Genomic DNA, 20,713 nt, shown 5'->3' with positions numbered 1-20,713 from the left:
TTCGGAGCCGCGATGGGCCAAAGACATAGTCTGTATCAAATGCAGAACATTAAAAATAGCTTCTTCTCTTGTCTTACGCTGCCGAGTCGTCTCCGACCCATAGCGACTCCACGGACATATCTCTTCAGAGATCTGTAGCAGATCTGAACAGATCTGTTCGATCTGAATACCTGTTCTCCCTCCTTTTTAGACTGTGAGCCCCATGTGGGACTTGATGATCTTGTACAGGCTTAGTACAGTGCTTTGAATACAGTAAGTGTTCAATAAATACAACTGAACGAATCTTGTATTTACCCCAGTGGTTAGTACAGTGCTTGGCAATTAGTAAGCGCTTAACCAAAACCACAATTATTATTAATCTTAAGCCTCAGTTACTCTGATGGAATAGCGTTGACATTGGAATGTGAAAATCCGCTTTTGTACATGTGAAGTGCTCTACCAGAGGACACGAGATCTCTTCCCCTCCCAAGGGGAAGCAGCACAGCGTGGTCTTTGAAGTCAGAGGATCTGGGTTCTAATCCCGTCTCTAATACTTGCCTGTTGTGTGATTTGGGGCAAGCCACTTAGATTCTCTGTGCCTCAGTTTCCTCCAATGTAAAATGGGGATTCAAAACCTGTTGTCCCTTGTCCTTTTAGATTGTGAACTCCAGGTGGGACAAGAACCGCATCTAATCCGATCGACTGCTTAGAAAAGTGCTTGACGCAGAGTAAGCGCTTAAAAAGTACCATAAAAAAAAAAGAAGCTCAAATCCACCGCAATGTGGAGATTGGTGCCTACTACATAAGTCAAATCAGTTCAAGAACATGTTGAGCCAGTGGATGGAAATGACTAAAAATTGACTTCATACATATTTACACAGCAGAAAGCTGTTGAGTAAAACAAAGAAGTCCCAGTGCTTATATTTCAGAGTGCAAGACTCCGAGGAATCAGTTTTATCTCCAGCCCATTAAAAACAGCACCACAATCTGTCTAATTAGCCATTCTCTTTTCCCTACCAGTGTGATCTCTGCTAGGTCTCAGTTGTTCAGGCGAGTAAGTTTTCGGCTTAGATATGTAGGCTTTCTGGAAGGTTATGGGTTCAGTCCACGCACAGAGCAACGGTCCCGGGCTCATCATTTTGTTAAATCATTTAATCCAAAATGAAAAGACCCTTTAGGAAAACGTTGGTCCCTCGCTGCTGGGAAATGGAAAGAGGCCAAAACAGTTTGCAAAGTAATAAACAGTCAAGCCCATCTGTCTCATCTGGCCTAACGAGATGCATCTCACTGAGACTCTCATTAGCAAATATTAAAACAGGAAAAGGTGTGTTTGGTGGTCATCGCTTCACCCCACGGTGTGAGTTGGGACATGGCACTTCCTGGAGCTAGTCACTGTTAAATAGTGCTTTTTATTGAAGTTGTTTTGTGTCAAGTGTATGGGAAACAGCTTGGTGCTGGGGTTCAGTGCGGGCCTCGTCCCTTGGGGCTCATAATCGCACTGTCGAAGTTGGGGTTGGAGACACGTACATGCGCGCGCGCACACACACACACACACACACACACACTCAACACTCCTGCCCCCCCAAATGAACAAAACGACGACAGCAGTAAAATCAGTAAGAGGAAGTACATTCCTGCTCAGATGTCTCCTTTCTTTCGTTTAAGCGACACAAGTGACTCAAGAAGCTGTCCGCAGTGAAACAGTCCTAATCTAGAGAAGCAGCATAGCTACTGGAGGAAGCTTGGGTTTGGGAGTCAGGAGACCTTAGGTAATTTATTTATATTAACATCAAGGTTACTTATATATATATATCTTTATATTAATGGCTGTCTCCCCCTCTAGAAGGCAAGTTCGTTGTGGGCAGAGAATGTATCTGTTTATCGTTCTATTTTACTCTCCCAAGGGCATAGTACAATGTTCTGCACACAGTAAGTGCTCATTAAATATAATAGTAATGTTAGTATTTGTTAAGCGCTTACTATGTGCAGAGCACTGTTCTAAGCGCTGGGGTAGATACAGGGTAATCAGGTTGTCCCACGTGAGGGTCACAGTTAATATCCCCATTTTACAGATGAGGAACTGAGGCACAGAGAAGTTAAGTGACTTGCCCACAGTCACACAGCTGACAAGCAGCAGAGCGGGGATTCGAACCCATGACCTCTGACTCCCAAGCCTGGGCTTGAGCCATGCTGCTTCTCTATTATATATATATATATTATATATGTAATTATATATATATAAGTATCTTTATATTAATGGCTGTCTCCCCCTCTAGACGGCAAGTTTGTTGTCACAGAGAATGTATCTGTTTATCGTTCTATTGTACTCTCCCAAGGCCGTAGTACAATATTCTGCACACAGTAAGTGCTCATTAATTTTGATTGACTAATCCTGTCTCCCCAACTTGCCTGCTCTGTGACCTCAGGCAAGTCACTTAAAATTCTTGTAGGCCTCCGTTTGGTCATCGATAAAATGGGGATAAAATACCTATTCTCCCTTCTTAGACTGTGACCCCCATGCACGGGGACTATATCTGATCTAATTGTATCTACCCCAACACTGAATATCACTGCTAGCTGGGCACACAGTAAGCCCTTAGCAAATGCCACAATTTTCAACCAGTGGCATGGCCAAGTGGCAAGAGCCCGGGACTCAGAGGTCATGGGTTCTGATCCCGGCTCCTCCACTTGTCTGCTGTGTGACCTTGGGCAAGCCACTTAACTTCTCTGGGCCTCAGTTACTTCAGCTGTAAAAATGGGGATTAGGACTGTGAGCCCCACGTGGGACAATCTGATGACTTTGTATCTACCCCAGTGCTCAGTAGAGTGCTTGGTACTAGTAAGCACTTAACAAATACCGTAATTATTATTAGTAGTATTATTATTGATTGCAAGCCCTCAGTGCTAGATACAGGACTGAGTGCTTGGGAGAGTACAACCACGGCAAGACCTGCTTTCCCTGCCCATAGGAAACTTCCACTCTAACAGGGCAGATGGTTATTCCCAGGACAACTCCTCACCTTCCCATCCTTTCTCTCTGGCTGGATGAAGCGGGCGTTAGTGAATCCTGGGCACTGGGTTCGGAGGTTCCGTTAGCACGCATCAGGCAATGCCTCCCCCCTCCCTGCTAATTTTCCCTCTGGACTGTAAGTTCCTTGTGGGTAGGGAACGTGTCTTTCAATTCTGTTGTATTTTACTCGCCCAAGCGCTTAGCATAGTGCTCTGTACACAATAAATGCTCAATAAATACGCTGATTGATTGATTGTCCAGGAGACTGGGCCCGGATGAGTTTCTCCTCGTTGCGTTGGGCAGAATTGTGTAGGCAGGGGACGGTACCTGCCTGCTTTGGAGAGGGGGTCTTCAGTCAGTCAGTGGTACTAATCGAGCACCTAAGACAACTAGTAATAATCACTGCGGTTTTTGTTAATTGTTTGCTGTTTGCCAAGTGCTGCACTAAGCACTGGGGTAGATTTAAGATAATCAGGTCCCACATGGGGCTCACAGTCTAAGTAGGTGGGACAACAGGTACTGAATCCCCATTTTACATGATGAGGCAGCTGAGGCACAGAGAAGGTAAGTGACTTGCCTAAGGTCACACAGCAGACAAGCAGTGGAGCCGGGATTAGAATCCAGGTCCTCTGACTCCCAGGTCCGGGCTTTTTCCAGTAGCTCATGCTGCTTCTCAGAGATCTGTACTAAACATTTGGGAAGGTACAAACAATAGATTTGGTAGACACCATCCCCGCCCTCAGTGACCTGACTGTCTAAACCGTGAGACAAACATTAAATTCAATTACTGGAAGAGAAAACGACCCAGAATAAACATATGTACTCCAGTGCCATGGGGTGGGGTGAGTATCAAAGTGCTTAGGAGGAACAGACTCAAGGTTGTCAGTGATACAGGAGGAAGGGAGAATAGGGTGGGAAGATGAAAGGTGAGTCAGAAAAGGCTTCCTGGAGGAGACGTGATTTTTGTAGGGCTCCGTGGTTGGGGTGAACAGCAACTGTCGGCTCCGAAGGGGCCGGGCTGCAGAGAGCAGGCTTCCCCCGATGGCTAGGCAGCCGAACGTTTCAGGCCCAAGCCCTCATCTCCTGGGTCTTTTGTTCATTACCGTCCTAGCCCGAGGAAGGCTTGGGCAGGATGTTAGGGTCCCTGTGAACGCGCAGAGAAATGAGGTGAATTGAGTGAAAGTTGAATATCTTCCCCCTCAGGTTAATTCTGTTTTGTTACGGTGGTTGAGGTTGATAATAATAATAATAATTGTGGTATTTGTTAATGTGCCAGGCACTGTACTAAGTGCTGGAGTGGATATAAGCAAATTGGGTTGGACACAGTCCGCGTGTCCACGTGGGGCTCACGGTCTCAATTAGCAGCTGGGGTTGGCACAGTTGGCATGGAAACTCAGGATCGTCACCCTCTGTGGCCTCCAATGCTCAGAAATGTTCTCTCAGGCTTTGGGTGTTTTTGCGGTGGAGCATTTGGGGCTGACCTTTTCTGATCCATAATTAAGCCCGAATGTCCTTCGTTTGGAAGCAAAGGCGTGGAAGTTCGGTTGTGAGGGGTGAAGGCACCCACCACCATGAACCTCTCTCTTTCTCATATACCCAACAATCTCCCGTACCACCATTGCTCTCAGATTCATAAAAACCTGGCCCCACCTAATCCCACATAATCGACCTTCAAGTTAGGAGTTTTGCCTTTGATCCTCCCCATTGTCTTCTCCGAAAAAATCGGGAACCGGTCTAATGAGCCAGCAATCAGAGGCGAATTCAGCATCACAAAAAGACTAAAGAGAATTAGTTTCCGATCAGGTGAAGATTCCTCTGAAGAAAGCTAAGATGGGATTTTAGGCCTCAATCAATCAATGATATTGGTTGAGTGCTTATTGTGTGTTCAGCGGTGTGTATACGCACTGTCTGGCGTAAGCTCCTTATTCCCTTATTTATTCCTCTAATAATAATAATTGTGATATTTATTAAGTACTTACTATGCATAAAACACTGTACCGAACACTGAGGTAGATACAAGATAACCAGATGGGACACAGTCCCTGTCCCACTGGGGACTCACAGTGTAAGGATGGGGTGGGGACAGTTATTTTATCCCCTTTTACAGATGAGGTAACTGAGGCACAGATAGGTTGAGTGGCTTGCCCAGGGTCACCCGGCAGACAAGTTGGGGGGCCTTTATTTCATTTTCTCTGCTTTTGCTGTAACCACTGATACCTTTGTCCTTTATGTCTGTCGGGAAGCTCCTTGAGTGCAAGGGCAGGATCTCCGAAGGGATTCGTTCAGTTCTCCGCATGCAGCAGGCATTCAAAAAAAGGCAAGGTCCCGGCCCTCGGGGGGTTCGTGATCCTAGAGGGGGACCGGTCCATCCCAAAACACGCACATGCAGCCGGACAACTAGACAGAGCTTCCGGGGTTAGGGCCAAAATCCCAAGGGCCCACCCAGCCAGGCGTCCTGCCCCAGGCACTCACCTGCTGCCCGGAAGCTTCCCGCCATCTCTGGCAGCAGGTGTGAAGACAAATCTCATTTTCATTCATTCATTCAGTGGTATTACTGTGTGCAAGGCACTGTAATAAGCTTTTCGGAGAGTATAACAACAAACGGACACATTCCCTGCTCACAACGAGCTCCCCAGGGGCGCTGTTTTGGCCCAAGTTCTGCCTGGGATTTCGCTGGCGACGTCACCCTCGCTCTCTGTTCTGAACACGGGCACCAGTCCCTACTGGGTTTTGGAAGCTGTGCCCCAGAGAGTGGGTCCACACCGGCATGCTCATCAGGCATTGAGGCGTGTTGGAGAAGCAGGGTGGCAGAGTGGATAGAGGACAGGTCTGAAAGTCGGAAGGTCATGGGTTCCAATCCCGGCTCCACCGCTTGTCTGCTGTGTGACGTTGGACATGTCACTTCACTGGGCCTCAGTTACCTTATCTGTAAAATAGGGTTTGAGATTGGGAGCCCCAGGTGGGACAGGGACTGTATCTGACCCAATTTGCTTGTGTCCACCCAATGCTTAATACAGTGCCTGGCACATAATGAGCATATACAGTTTAAACACAGACGTGCATGTACGTTTACACATTTACACACACACAAACATACAGCATATATGTGCCCCATTCCCCCTTGCTTGGCTCATCTTCCTGCTCCTGCTTTGCCACCCTGCGACCTGGCCACATTTCTGGGTAGGTAGATCTAATTAATCTTCTAGAGCAGGAGTGGAAAAAAGATCACATATCAACCAACAAGCCCTACAGATTCCAACTTCGATGAAGGCCAGGGGATGTAAACCAAGAGGGGCCGGGCGGTGTGTGTGTGTGTCTGTCTGTCTGTCTACCCTTACTCCCCCTGGTTGCAACCCTGGACCAAATGCAAGGGAGGGTCTGGAGAAAGAGAGAGGAGGCAACAGGATTAAAGGTAACAGAGAGGTTAAGAAGGATTATAGCCCAGAAGAGACAATTGGATTGAACCTGAAGAAGGTTGTGGAGAAAATCCAAGCGAGGACGGTCTCCTCCGAGTATCACACAAGCTGGTGTGATACCCAGTACGGAGTAGAGGTAAGAGGGGTGAAATCCAGACTGTGGTGGGGAGTGGGCCTCGGGGCGTTTCGAGCGAGGAAAGGGGAGCCATTAAGTATAAGTGCTCAGAGATAGACGCCAGCTTGAAGAGTTGGCCGTGTCCAGAGATTATTTTCTTCCAAATGGGGGAGATTTGACATTTGTAGAACGCTGTAAGATCTGGGGGGAAGAGCCCCAGTGTAAACTGAAAATCAGCTATTATTATTACAGTGCCCGCAGCACATTAAACTATGTAGATCTCTGTTATTTTCAGCTTGGAAGCAGGCGGATATGATTTATTAAAGGGCACGGCCCGAAGTCTTAGAGGAATGAACAAAATTTTACTTCCAAATTTTTTCCCGGAGAGAGACTCAAATTGTTAGAACACAATCCCTGATAGGATTATGGGATCGCAAACAGGAGAGACGCCGAGAGGCAGAAATTCCCGGGCAGTGCATGACTGCTGATTTGCGGAGAGTTCACATCTGATTTATGGGGTTGCAAGTGGGAAAATATTGAGATTTGTTTCACTTTCCTTTTATGTTCTTCATCTTTGCTGAAGTTGGTGAGAATTTCCTTCCTGAAAACTGTGGGTTGAAATCCCATGTGGGTCAGGGACTGTGTCTGATCTGATTATCTCGAATCTAACCCAGCACCCAGCACAGTTCTTGATGCTTAGTAGGTGCTGAATAAATGATGTGATATACTGGTGGAAAAGAGCAGAGGACTGTGATGAGGGCGCATTCAAAGCTGGGGTGACCTTAAACTCTCCGTGAGCCTCGGTTTCTCCAGCTCCACCATGGGCCCGCCGTCGACCCCGGGTTTGAGCAGGGTGCGAGAGTGAAGCAACGTTACCTAGTGGAAAGAGCACGGGCCTGGGAGGCAGAGGGCCTGAGTTCTAATCCCAGCTATGCCAATTACTGTCTGCCCTAGGGCAAGTCACTTCACTTCTCTGTGCTTCAGTCTCCTGTTCTCCTTCCTACTTAGACTTTGAGCCCCAGGCAGGATTGATGTTAATCCTCAACATCCGATCTAATTAACTTGTATCTACCGCAGGGCTTAGAACAGTGTTTGACACATAGTAAGTGCTCAGTAAATACCATAAAAAGTGGTTCTGACAGCTCGCCAGGAGCACAGCCTGCTTCTCGGGGCTGGGAACACCATTTGTGAATTCCACAGCCCAGAGTCGTCAGGCACCATTAATGACCCCTTGTTCCCCTCTGCAACCGACCGGCCCCAGCCGGTGGAAAAATAATCCTATCCAAAACCTTCTCAGTTCCACTTTTTGTCTCCCTTCCAGGTGGCAGGACTTTCTTTGGCTTGGTGAGGAAGAAGAGGAGTTTGCCTGGGACGGAGCTTGGTTGCAAGATGCTTGTAGAGGGTGAGGGGTGTAGCTCCGTGGGCTAAAGAAGACCAAAGGTGCGCCCTCCGTGCGTTGAGGTGAGTTTTGGAGAGGGTTCGACCTGGGCCGGGGTGGGTTTTCCATCGTCCTCAGACTGTTCCCGGGAGGGCAGTCTCAGACCCACTGCTTGCGGGCGGTGTCCCAAGGCCCTCCAGGTGACCCTCCGTGTGGTGCAGGCGAGTTGACGTGTCGTAGCTGAGGAGGCAGCTGAGTGGGGTGGTGGGCTTGCCGGGTAGAGTTGTTGAAACAGGCCAAGGACTGTTCGCTTGCCCCGGTGAATTTATCACCCTGATTAGCACCATATTCGAGCTAGGAACATGAGAGGTGCGATAGGAAGTCGCTGCTGTAAATTGTTGTCAGACGGCCGGCGATGAGGCCGATGTCACTTCGCCAGTTCTGTGGCTCGAAAAACTGGGTAAAGAAGGGAACTCTGTGTTTCTGCCTCTCCCTTAAGCAGAAATGTCCCAAGACCAGGAGCAGTGCAGGAGAATGAGGCTGAGGTTTTGGCCGGGGAGGAAGGGGGTCGTGTATGTGTTTTTTTAGGCTGAGAGTGGCCACCTTTTCTCAGGAGGTTGCAGTAGGGTCGCTGACTGCTCTTAACCGCAGAAGTGGGCCCTTGCAGTGCTGTGACGGATCCACAGGGGTGGGGTCACTGAGAAGAGCAGAGAGATACTGACCGACCCGGTCCCATGTCCGCTCAGAGACCGTCCCCAGCTGGGCTGACCGGTTTGCTGTGGGCAGAGCCTGGCGCCGTCTTCCAGTTTGCCTCTCCATCCCCATCTCCGTTGGCAGAGCTGGAGGGAAGAGGGTGCTAGAGTCTGTGAGTGCAAGGAGCACGCTCCATCGGATCTATGGGGAGCATGCGGGGAACACGTTTCGGTGGTGGAGCTAGAGAGGAATGTGTGCTGGAGCAGGCGCGTGTCTGGGACACCCTCAGTTTATAGGGCCGGAAGGGAATTTAATAATAATAATGGCGGTATTTGTCAAGCGCTTACTCTGTGCCAGGCACTGTACTAAGCACTCGGACAGATACAAGGTAATTTGGTCGGATGCAGTCCCCGTCCCGCATGGCGCTCTCGGTCTTAATCCCCATTTGACAGATGAGATAACTGAGGCACAGAGAAATGAATTGACTTGCACACAACCACACAGCAGATAAGTGGCGGAGCTGGGATTAGAACCCAGGTCCTTCTGCCTCCCAGGCCCGTGCTCTGTCTACTGGGCGACAACAGTACAGCGGCTGGCACTCCACAGGGGCTCATTAAATACCCCTAATGATAGTTGAAGCGGGCACGGTTCAATCCTGCTTTTAGCCAGAAGAAAGAATGTCCAAAGCCCTGAATATTTGGGAAGGTGAAGGATCATGGAGCATGCTCTTTTGAAATGTGTGGTAGACCCAAATCTCGTGAGGGTCACTGGATTTTTCATCCAGGCTTGTAATTGTACAGTTACAATTGATGCCTTTCACTAGAGTGGTCAGCATGCAGAGAGGTCACTTGTGGACACCGACAAGTCTCCAGACACACCTGGGTGACGTGATGTGTTAATAATGTTGGCATTTGTTAAGCGCTTACTATGTGCAGAGCACTGTTCTAAGCGCTGGGGGAGATACAGGGTAAGCAGGTCGTCCCACGTGAGGCTCACAGTTAATCCCCGTTTTGCAGATGAGGTAACTGAGGCACAGAGAAGTGAAGTGACTCGCCCACAGTCACACAGCTGACAAGTGGCAGAGCCGGGAGTCGAACCCATGACCTCTGACTCCGAAGCCCAGGCTCTGTCCACTGTGTTACTGCGGGCACATGGGTTGATGGGATAACATCACACTAAAAACTGACCTGTCCAGCGTAGAACCTGGCAGACGTCCACCCCCTGCCCAGCGTGCCTGGCGCTGAATGAAAAGGAGTGGATGCCACGGTCACTCCTGTGATAACATTTGGTAATAGAAGTCATTGGCACAGAAAACCGTGGGCGTGAAACTGTAAGGTCTGAAAGGATCCCATGTGTGATTCGCAGAACTGCAATATGACATTATCTTAGAGACAATTTTCCAATTACGTCCCTTCTCCTGTGGCTATTCTCGTAGGGTTCTATCTTAAGTCTCATTATAGACTTTCTGCTTGGTGAAAACGAAACATTTCTCAGCTATCCCGATCAAGAGTCACATCATTCACCAGGTGCATTTTTGCAACAGTCCCCACTGTTGCAAGCAATCCATCAATCAGTGGTATTTATTGAGCACCTTCTGCGTGCGAGCACTGTACTAAGCACTTGGTAGAGTACGATGCAACAGAATTGGTAGGCACAGTCCCTGCCCATAATGAGCTTACAACCTAGAGGGTTACCAGACTAGCGTTTCAGTGGGATATGTGCCGGGCTTTGTACTAAGCGCTGGGGTAGATGCAAGTTAATAAGGTTGGACACAGTTGCTTTTTCCGTCCTGGTTTGGAATGGAAACTAGGAATTTTGCTTTCTGTTGATATTTCGGGAGTTTTATCTTATTTTCTGTCACACCCATCTAATGACAGTACGTCTCTGTCCATTATCTGGCTTTACATAGAATAGCTGTCCTAATTGTAAAGTTTCCTTTTCTTCTTCCCTTTTTTATTTTTAATGGTATTTGTTTAGCTCTTACTATGTGCCAGGCACTATACTAAGCACTGGGATAGATACAAGCTAATCAGGTTGGATACAGTCCAACCTCCTCCTCCTCTTCCTTCTCCTCCTCCTGCTCCTCCTCTCCCAACCTCCTGCCCCTTTCCTGCCTCTTGCTCTTCCTCTTCCTTCCTCCTCCTCGTCCTGTGGAGCCTGGCACTGGAGAGAGCACTGGAGTGCAAACTCTAATTAGAACCGAAATCAGCAGCCCGGCAGTTGAAAATCATTTCTGTTCTTTCATTCAGAAACTCCCTCCAGCTGCTGGGGGTTTTTTTTCTTGTCGGTCTCAGTGAGCGAGGCGGGAAATCAATCGATTGTGTTTATTGAGCGCTTATTGTGTGCAAAGTCGCAGCCTAAGCACTCGATAGAGTACAATACAACAGAGTTGGTACTCACTTTCCTCCCCACAATGCGCTTACAAGTCTAGAGCAGGAGACAGACGTTAATATTAATATCGCCTCCGTTACCTCATCTGTAAAAATGAGGATTAAGACTGTGAGCCTCATGTGGGGCAACCTGATTCCCCTGTATACCCCAGCGCTTAGAACAGTGCTCTGCACATAGTAAGCGCTTAACAAATACCAACATTATTATAAGGAATGGATTCTGTTGGCAAAAACAGAAGACACCAAGGAGATGTCTAAACTGTAAGCTCCTTGTGAGCAGGGAATGGGTCTAAAACTCTGTTATAGTCTACTCTCCCAAGCACCTAGTATAGTGTTCTGCACACAGTAAGCGCTCAAATATCACTGATTGCTCTGCAGTTAGCCACTTGTATTTACTGAGCATTTACTAGTTGTCGAGCACTGTCCTAAGCATTTGGGAGAGTATAGAATAACAGATACATTTCCTGCTCACAGTGAGTTTGCAGTCTAGAGGGGGAGACAGACATTAATATAAACAAATAAATTCCAGTTAGGTACGTAAGTGCCGTGGGCCAGCAAGCGCTCAATAAATACGACTGTTCTGCCCGTAGTGAACGCCCAATAAATCGATTGAGGGGCTACCACTAGACAAATGATCGTATAAAGGGACCACTTGGGGGGACCCCAGTGGGGAATCACTCCATCCGTGCCCCTTTGAGGGCGAGGTCAACTTTCCCAGTGGTTTGCCGTTTCCGCAGCCTTCCGGTGCAGAGTGTGCTCCCTGTCTCCTGCTCCTCTAGGCCTCTCCGTGAGAAGCAGCGTGGCCTAGTGGATAGAGCACTGGCCTGGGAGTCAGAAAGACTCGGGTTCTAATCCCGTCTCCTCCACATGCCTGCAGTGTGTCCTTGGGCAAGTCACTTCACTTCCCGGGGCCTCTGTTCCCTCATCTGTAAAATGGGGACAGAGAGGGTGAGCCCCATGTTGGACAGGGACTCCAATCTGATTAATTATCATTGAGTCGGCTTCCAGAGCCGCTGCTGCGATTAATAGGCCGCCGGAATCCAGCACGGAGACCCTCTGGGAATGTGAAAGGGGCACCTTCATTCCCGGATCCCCGGAGGGTGAAGTATAATCTCATTCCCGTTTAATCTAGTTCAACTGGTCAGAGAAGCAGAGCAGCACAGTGTGTGTCTCTCCCACTAGATTACAAACTCCCTGCAGGGATCCGGTCTCCTCCATCCAACGTATACTTCCGAGCCCTTAGGACAGGTCTCTGCTCCCAGTAAATAATAATTTGGTAAATATTAAATTCAGTGGAATTAACTGATTCGGTACTGTGTTGGATTTCTTTTATGGTATTTGTTAAGCACTTGCTAGGTGCCAGGCACTGTACTAAGTGCTAGGGCAGAGGCATGATAGGTTGTCCAGAGACCCTGTCGCTCACAGGGCTTACAGTCTTAATCCCCATTTTACAGATGGGGTAACTGAGGCGCAAAGAAGTGAAGTGACTTGCCCAAGGTCGTATAGCAGAGCCGGGATTAGAACCCAGGTCCTCTGACTCCCAGGGTCATGCTCTTTCCCCGAGGCCTTGCTGCTTCTGAGTGTTGATTGAACAACATGATAAGTATTCTCAACTTCGCATTTCATAAAAAGGCTCGAAAAGCCCCTTTGATGTGTTCTTTGTAAGAGTTTCTTTCCTGTTATTGCTTCTTCTGGGATTTTTTTTTTCTTTTCCTTCCATTTTCCCCTCGCTGTTTTCCTTTTTCTCTGTCCCAAACTTCAGGAAATGAAATGCCTAAACTTGGGCAAGGCCACAGGAAGGCCCGCAGGCTTCACCGGAGCCTCCAGGAAATTAAAAAATAGAAATTTCTCGAGCCAGATTACTGGTTCAGTTTCTCGGTGGGGACTTCATCGCATGGTCCGTGCGGTTGGAGATTCAAAGTGGAAAATTCTGGTGGCGTAATTATGAGGTTTTCGACCTCTACTGGGCTGGTGTTCCAGCCGACCTCAAGGTCATCGGCACCGAGAAGCCAGAAGTCCTGCTTTGGCCACAGGAGAGGCTCAGGGGTTGGAAAGGTGACAGTGCCATCTAGGGACCTCGACATTAGTGAACGAGGTTGGAGAACCTCGCGGGACACTTCACATAATAATAAGGATAATGTTGGTATTTGTTAAGCGCTTACTATGCGCCAAGCACTGTTCTGAGCGCTGGAGTCGATACAAGGTAATCAAGTTGTCCCACGGAAGGCTCACAGTCTTCATCCCCATTTTACGAATGAGGTAACTGAGGCACAGAGAAGTTCACGTCCGTTTATCGGCAGCGAAGCAGCATGGCCTAGGGGATAGAGCCCGAATCTGGGTGTCAGAAGGCCATGGATTCTAATCCCGGCTCTGCCACTTGCCTGCTGAGTGACCCTAGGCAAGTCACTTCACTTTTCGTGCCTCAGTTTCCTCATCTGTAAAATGGGGATTAAGAGTATGAGCCCCATGTGGAATGGGGACTGTATCCAAGTCAGCACTGTACTAGGCACTGTACCAAGTCATATTTGCAGGGAGTCTCCTCTCTGTGACTCAGTTACCTCATCTGTAAAATGTAGATTAAGAGTGTGAGTCCCATGTCGATTAGGGAGCGTATTCAACCTGATTAACTTGTATCTACCTCAGTGCTTGGCAAATAGTAAACACTTACAAGTGCCATCGTTATTATTATTAATGATAATAACAAGCTCCTAGGCGCTTTATGCCCAGAAAGACGCAAAACCAGGAAGGGGAAGAACTGGGTAGTTTCCTTCTGAAGAGCTTCCGCTGAGCTGGGGCTGGGCCCGGCTCCCTACCCCAACCTCCACCCTGTGGTCCCGGCATCAGCGAGGTCGGGGGAGCTGAACTTTTGCACACTGTGACGCAGAGGGGAGTTTACACTTTCCTGACACTCTTGTTTGGGTTCCAGTAATGATTCAGTTCAGTTTCACTCTGGGGAATTTTTTGGATATCCCTTCCCTAAGCCACCAGAGCCTACTCTGGCTGGTGAAACTGGACCAGTCCACAGTACTTTCAGGGTAAGCAAGGATTCAGAATAAACAGGGTACCCTCTCTCCTGCTAAGGGGCAGAGGCAGTGTGGTCTAGTGGAAATCGTAGATCGAGGAGCCCGGAAATCTACTCTAGCGTGGGCCTGCTGTGTGACCCACTGGGCCTCAGTTTCCTCACCCGCAAAATGGACCTCAGTTTCCTCATCTGTAAAATGGAAATCGTAATTCCGTCCTTCCTCAGAGGGATGCTGTGAGGAGAAAATGAAGAGCTTGGGAAAAATAGAACCTGAGCTACATATTCATGGTGTTTGTGATTAGCAATTGTTCTTGTCCTTTGTGTTTCCTCTCTGGAACAACTTATCTTCCTTAAGAGCTCTCCACCTTCCCACCTTCCCCCCCCGGGGCAAAGAAGGTATTTTGATACTCCTCTCACCTCCTATTTCCTCTTCTTCCCCATTCCCCCACGATGCCCCAACAAGCCCAATCTGCTCCCTCTTTCCACCTTCCAGACAGTTGCTGAACCACTGCTTCGGGAGAGAGAGTACGGAGAAGGGGAGAGGAAGGAAGAGATTGGAGGAAAGAGACCCCTTTCCCTTCACCGGCAGGGCCGGGCTCGTGGAAGGAGAAGGGTGCTGGCTTGGTAGGCATGGTCAGCCCCGTAGGGAGGCACGTTGATCATAATTCCCCAGGTGGTTCGCTCCACCACTGACCTAATGGTGATTTGTGGTTCCAAAGACCCTCCGTCTGGCTATGTAGGGCACTGTGGGAACTGCTGCTTTCTTCTAAGCAATGCCAGGGTCCAGTGCCCATCTCTGACAGAACAGCAGCCTGGCCATGAAGCCCAGTCTCTAGAAGGCTGGACACAGATCCTGGACCCCGGCAGACCAGACATGGAGACTGGGCCTCAGCGGGCCGGACATGGCACCCGGTCCCTCGCTGGTTCCTGGCCCCCACAGGTGGTCCCTAACCAGGGTTGGGACCACCGTTTGTGTCACCTGCAGGCCGGGGCACCTGGCAACAATAAGGATCTCACTTTTCCTGACTCCTGCCGACCTTCCATCTGCCGGGGTTCAGCCAGTGACCGGGGGTTCGGTTGTCAACGTCCCCAGCAGACTGTAAACTCTTTGAGGGCAGAGATAGTGTCTACTTTTGCTATTGGAATAGTAATAGTAACTATGGTGATATTTGTTAAGCAATTTAATATATGCCGAGCACGGTACTAAGTGTTGGAGTAGATACAAGATAATCAGGTCCTACGCGGGGCTCACGGTCAAGGGAGAAGGGAGAACAGCTATTAAATCCCCGTTTTGGAGATGAGGGGACTGATGCACAGAGAGGTGAAGTGACGTGACCAAGGTCGCACAGCACATAAGCGGCAGAGGCGGGTTTAGAATACAGGTCCTCTGACTCCCAGACCTTTACTCTTTCCTCTAGGCCACGATGCTACTATGTTTGAAGTGCTGCATTAACCACTTGGGAGAGTAGAACAGTGTTAGGTAGATATACAGTCAGTCATTCGATCATTCATCGTATTTATTGAGCCCTTACCGTGTGCAGAGCACTGTACTAAGCGCTTGGAAAGTACAATTCAGCAACAAAGAGAATCCCTGCCCGCAACCGGCTCACAATCTAGAAGTGGGCAGACAGACATCAAAACAAGTAAACAGACATTAATAGTGTCAATCCGTGCCCTCACCAGCTGGTAGTCTGCTGTGTGCAGAGCACTGTGCTGAGCACTCGGGAGAGTACAACAGAGTCGGTAGACCTGATCCCTTCCGTCAGGGAGCTGACAGTTTAGAGAATGTAACGGTTGCCTGAAATGTTTGGCCTGGAAGACTGCTTTTTTCCCTCTGCTTCTTTGGGGTATCTTTCTAAACTGGTTCTGAGCCCAGTTGCCCCAGGCAAAGGAACCAGCGAGAAACAGCATGGGGTAGTGGATAGAGCATGGGCCCGGGAGGCAGACGATCATGAGTTCTAATCCTGCTTCCACCACTCGTCTGCTGTGTGCCCAAGTCCCTTCACTGTGCCTCAGTTACCTCATCTGTAAAATGAAGATTGAGACTGTGAGCCCCAGGTGGGACAGGGACTGCGTCCAACCCGATTCGCTTGTATCCACCCCAGTGCTTAGAAGAGTGCCTGGCACGTAGTAAGCGCTTAATAAATAGCATAACGATAATAATAAAGCCGCATCATCAGGGCACAGACCCCTTAGAAAAGCAACCTCCACTTGACTGAAAGTTTCTTAGATTCAGCTGACCTGGGCTCTGTGTCGGTGAGTGAATCCGAGCCCCGTAGGTGAGCCTGGTGAGTAAATCCAAGTGTGCCGGGGGAAATCCACCCACCCAGAACAAACTTCTCTCTCCACGTCCCAGTGCCCTCCCAGCCCCGGGCCAGCCCCGGCTCTCCACCTCTAAAAGCCACTGCTCCTTGAGTCACTTCCTTCATCGGGCAGTGATAGGTGAAATGTCCCTCCCGTGTGGTCAACGCCTAAGGTGTAGGCAAACCGGATTCCTGGGAATTGAATCGAAACTCCCGATTTGATGGGCAGTGGTGAGTAGGAGCGGGTCATTTCGCTCTTCTCCCTCCCTAAGGGTGGAAGGGCGGGATCGGTCGTTGCCGTTTTAGTTGTGAGGTAATGGCTTTGGGAGTCAAAGGACAATTATCCTGTGTGCAAATACAGATTGTTCTTGGTCACAGCCACCTACTCCCCACAGGCAACGGGAGCGATGGCGTCATAGCTGTGAAAGCTGGACCTCATGCTTGCTCACCTCAGCTCTAAAAGGGACCTGAGTGTTTCCTGTCAGGCTGAAAAGCCGCAAAATGGTGGCCCTCTGGCCTGTCCCCTCTTTGAAGCTTGCCCTGTCCTCCCTGAATTTCCTGCCCCTTTTCGTCCCTGCCCTCACGATGACAGGTTGTCTTTCAGCCAGTCATATTTATTGAGCGCTTGCTGTGTGCAGAATGCCGTACTGAGCGCTTGGGAGAGAACAGTGTAAGAAAATAACAGACACATTCCCTGCCCACGTTGAGCTTACAGTCCAGAGGGAGGCAGACATTAATATAAATAGTCCGTATGCTGTGCTCTGCTGTCGTATTTGCCGTCCTCAGTGCAGGTTGCCATTTTGCTTCCTGTGCGTGATCAATCTTCTTGAGGGTGAGAGGCCACATGACCTAGGGGAAAGGGCACAGGACTGGGGGTCAAGAAGCCCGAGTTCTAGGCCCAGCACAGTCACTTAATCACAATAATGATAATAATAATAATAATGATGGTATTTGTTAAGCGCTTACTGTGTGCCAAGCACTGTTCTAAGCACTGAGCACTTGCCTGCTGAGTAGCCTTGGACAAATCACCTATCCTCTCTGGGCCTCAGTTTCCTCATTCTTTCCATTTAGGCTGCGTATGCTGAGGTGGCAAGGGATAATAATGTTGGTATTTGTTAAGCGCTTACTAGGTGCCAAGCACTGTTCTAAGCGCTGGGGGAGATACAGAGTAATCAGGTTGTCCCACGTGGGGCTCACACTCTTTTAATCCCCATTTTACAGATGAGAGAACTGAGGCACAGAGAAGTGAAGTGACTTGCCTACAGTCACACTGCTGACAAGTGGCAGAGCTGGGAGTCGAACTCATGACCTCTGACTCCGAAGCCCAGGCTCTTTCCACTGAGCCACGCTGCAAGGGATGGTGTTTGATCTAATTATCTTGCATCTACTCCAGTGCTCTATCATTAGAAGAACACTATATTTTCTGTGTGTAAGAACTGTGAAACATCAATTGTAGAATTTCTTTCCCTGGCCCATCTTTAATGATTTACTTGAGCAGACCTTCGGACGGGTGAAGGGGGTTGGCAAACGAAAGCCTGGGATTCAGAAGGACCTGGGTTCTAATCCCGGTTCTGCCACTTGTCTGCCGTATAACCTTGGACAAGTCACTTCACTTCTCTGTGCCTCGGTTCCCTCATCTGTAAAATGGGGATTGAGACCGTGAGCTCTGTGTAAGACGGGGACTGCGTCCAACCCAGGTACCTTGTATCTACCTCAGTGCTTAGTACAGTGTCTGGCACGTAGTAAGTGATTAACAAATACCACAATTATCATTATTAATTCAGTGCCTTTTAATCAGGTGACCAATCAGTATTATTTATTGAGCACGTACCATGTCCAGAACACTGCACCAAACTACGGGGAGCATACAAGGCAGGTAAAAGACGTGTACCGTGCCCTCAAGGAGGGTCCACTCTAATAGGAGAGGCGGACAAGCAGACAGAAATGATGTATGGCTAGAAAGAGCAGGAGGAAGACAAGGCCTGGGCAGGAAGGACACGTGTCCAGGCAATATAGCTGAATAATCGAATGTGTAACCAAATTTCCCACCAGAGAGAAGACTGTTCGCTTTTCCGTGGCATGGAGAATTTCAGGATTTTCCGTCACAAAGCAAGACACGTGGTTCTTGCAGAAATGACTGGATGGAGGGCACCAGGGAGATCCAGGCTGGAGGCTCTTTAGAAAGCTTCCCACCTCCTGACCGTTCCGTCTGGGAGCTTCATCTCCTGCTGGGGTTGGTGACCTTCACTGACCTCCTGATTTGTGTTTTGCAACTGGACCGGACTCCCCCTGGGTGTCACAACTGCGAAGTGGGGGACTTTATTATGCCCATTTTGCAGTGAAGGAAACAGAGACCCAGAGAGGTCAGTGATTTTCCCGGGGTCGCACAGCGGGACAGTGTCAGGGTAGGGTGAGATTAAGACCCCAGGTCTCCAGAGTCTACGCACTCTCCACTAGGCCACATTACCTCCCTTCAACCCCACGGAACCAGAGGTGAATTTCCAGGCACGGGATCCTGCAAACCCCCGTGCTGGGTATCTTCTCCCACTTGTGCAAACTCTCCCCGAGGCGGAGAATGCGAGGAAGAAGAAATTAAAGCAGGGATGGGTTGAAAATACCGAGCAATATTTCTCATTTGTACTTTCTTCTCCCTCTCGCTCGACTGCAGGTGGCCAAGACTTCACAGGCACCCAACCCTGCTGGCTGGAGCTCAGGACTCAGAAAGCACTAATGACTTGCAGCAATGAAATATTTCTTTGAAATCTAAAGGAGAGATTCAGAGAGAGAGAGGGAGAGAGATCTGTTCCTTTATTCCTTAATTTCAGGCTGAACTCTTTTGACGATATTTCCACCTACAGAGGAAGCAGCGGGTGACACTGTTATTAATTACCTCTCAATCTGTTGGAATGAGGAAAGGAAACCACAGTTATTAGTTTTGATTAAAGCCTCAGCGAGAGAAATTAGCCGCTGTTCAGGGCGAGCCGAAGAAATAGATTCTGAAAAGTTTTTTTTTTTTCCTGGAGCGAATTAAAATATTCAAAAAGGACCAGAAACACTGACCGTAATACAGTTGGCCTCTTTGTGGAAACGAATGGCGTTCCATGGGAGGAAGTAGCATGGAGCCGGTGGTCTGCTAGGAATTCCTTCTACCTTGTCCCCTGACTGGGAATAGACTCCCACGCCCCAGGAACCGCCCCCGTCCCAGCTGGATCCGGGAGAGCAAGATGGTGGCGATGCGGAAGAGGATCATGAAGCTTTTTACTTTCCTCGTTCTGTTGGCCTTCATCACGCCCTTCTTGATGAACTTGGCCAACCAGGCCGGGGCGGCCCTCTGGGGCCCCAGGCAGTTCCTGCTCCATCTCTCGGAACACGTGAAGAGGCTCATGAACTTCCCCCTCGGGTCCTGCGGCTGCAGGCGCTGCGTCTCCGAGCCCAAGCTGTCTCCCTGGTTCGACGCGCGGTTCAATCAGACGGTCCGACCTCTGCTGACCTCCCAGAACATGCTCGTCCCCGAGGACACGTACAGGTGGTGGCTGGTACGCAGGGGAGGCGTGGCTGGCGTGTACGCGGCGTGGGATTGAGGAAGGCGTGTATGCATTTGGGGGCTGGGCCTGACTCCGTCTTCCCTGCCGGCTCGGTTTCCCCTCGTCTGACCGACTGGACCGTCTGGTGATTCTTTGGGATGATCTGTCCAAGAGCTCATACAGTGCTCTGCACCCAGGAGACACCTAGTTCAGTGCCCCGCCCACAGTAGGCACTCGATACAGTACTCTGCCCACCGTAAGCCCCCGTTATAATGCTCTGCCCGTAGTAAGCACTCAGTACAGTATCATGCACTCAGCAGACACCCAGTTCAGTGCTTTGCTTCACCTCAGGTGCTCAGGATGGTGCTCTGCCCGAGGTAGGTGTCCAGTACAAGACTCTGCCCATGGTAAGGATCCAGTGTAACCAAGGCAGCTTTAACATCTGGACAAGGTACAGCCCCTGCCTTCAGAAAGCTTATACTTTCATGGAAGAGCTGGCAGAGGTTAGTGGTTTACCAATACAGAGAGAGCAGAAGGGAGAACAAGGCCAAAACCGATAACATCCCGAGTACGAAAGGACTGAGTAAGGAAAGCAGCATGGCCTAATGGATAGATCCCGGGCCTGGGAGTCAGAAGGACCTGGGTTCTAATCCTGGCTTCGCCACTTGTCTCCTGTGTGACTCTGGGCAAGTCACTTCACTTCTCGGGGCCTCCTTTACCTTATAAGTAAAATGGGGATTAAGGCCGTGAATCCCATGTGGGACAAGGGACTGTGTCCAACCCCATTTGCTTGTATCCACCGTAGCGCTTAATACAATGCCTGGCACATGTAAGCGCTTAACAAATGCTATCATTATTAATATATAGGTAGCCTTAAGCCCTG

General features: G+C 49.3%; 1 protein-coding gene across 4 annotated transcripts in view; it reads left to right on the top strand.

The window, feature by feature from the left end:
• The window catches only part of ST3GAL1 (ST3 beta-galactoside alpha-2,3-sialyltransferase 1), a 33,790-nt gene that overhangs the window by 7,650 nt on the left and 5,427 nt on the right, over positions 1 to 20,713 (top strand). The window contains exons 2-4 of one of the 4 annotated variants that reach the window (XM_029062908.1): positions 7,842 to 7,981; positions 18,359 to 18,539; positions 18,975 to 19,842. In XM_029062908.1, coding sequence (XP_028918741.1) covers positions 19,531 to 19,842 — 312 coding nt within the window. In that variant the 5' untranslated portion in view covers positions 7,842 to 7,981; positions 18,359 to 18,539; positions 18,975 to 19,530. The other 3 variants (XM_029062907.2, XM_001511840.4, XM_029062909.1) reach the window with 3 other exon arrangements.

This window comes from Ornithorhynchus anatinus, chromosome 4, assembly GCF_004115215.2.
Source record: "Ornithorhynchus anatinus isolate Pmale09 chromosome 4, mOrnAna1.pri.v4, whole genome shotgun sequence".
Classification (NCBI taxonomy): Eukaryota; Metazoa; Chordata; class Mammalia; order Monotremata; family Ornithorhynchidae; genus Ornithorhynchus; species Ornithorhynchus anatinus.
The sequence above is the reverse complement of the archived record's forward strand: the minus strand, read 5'-3'. Positions and strand labels throughout refer to the sequence as shown.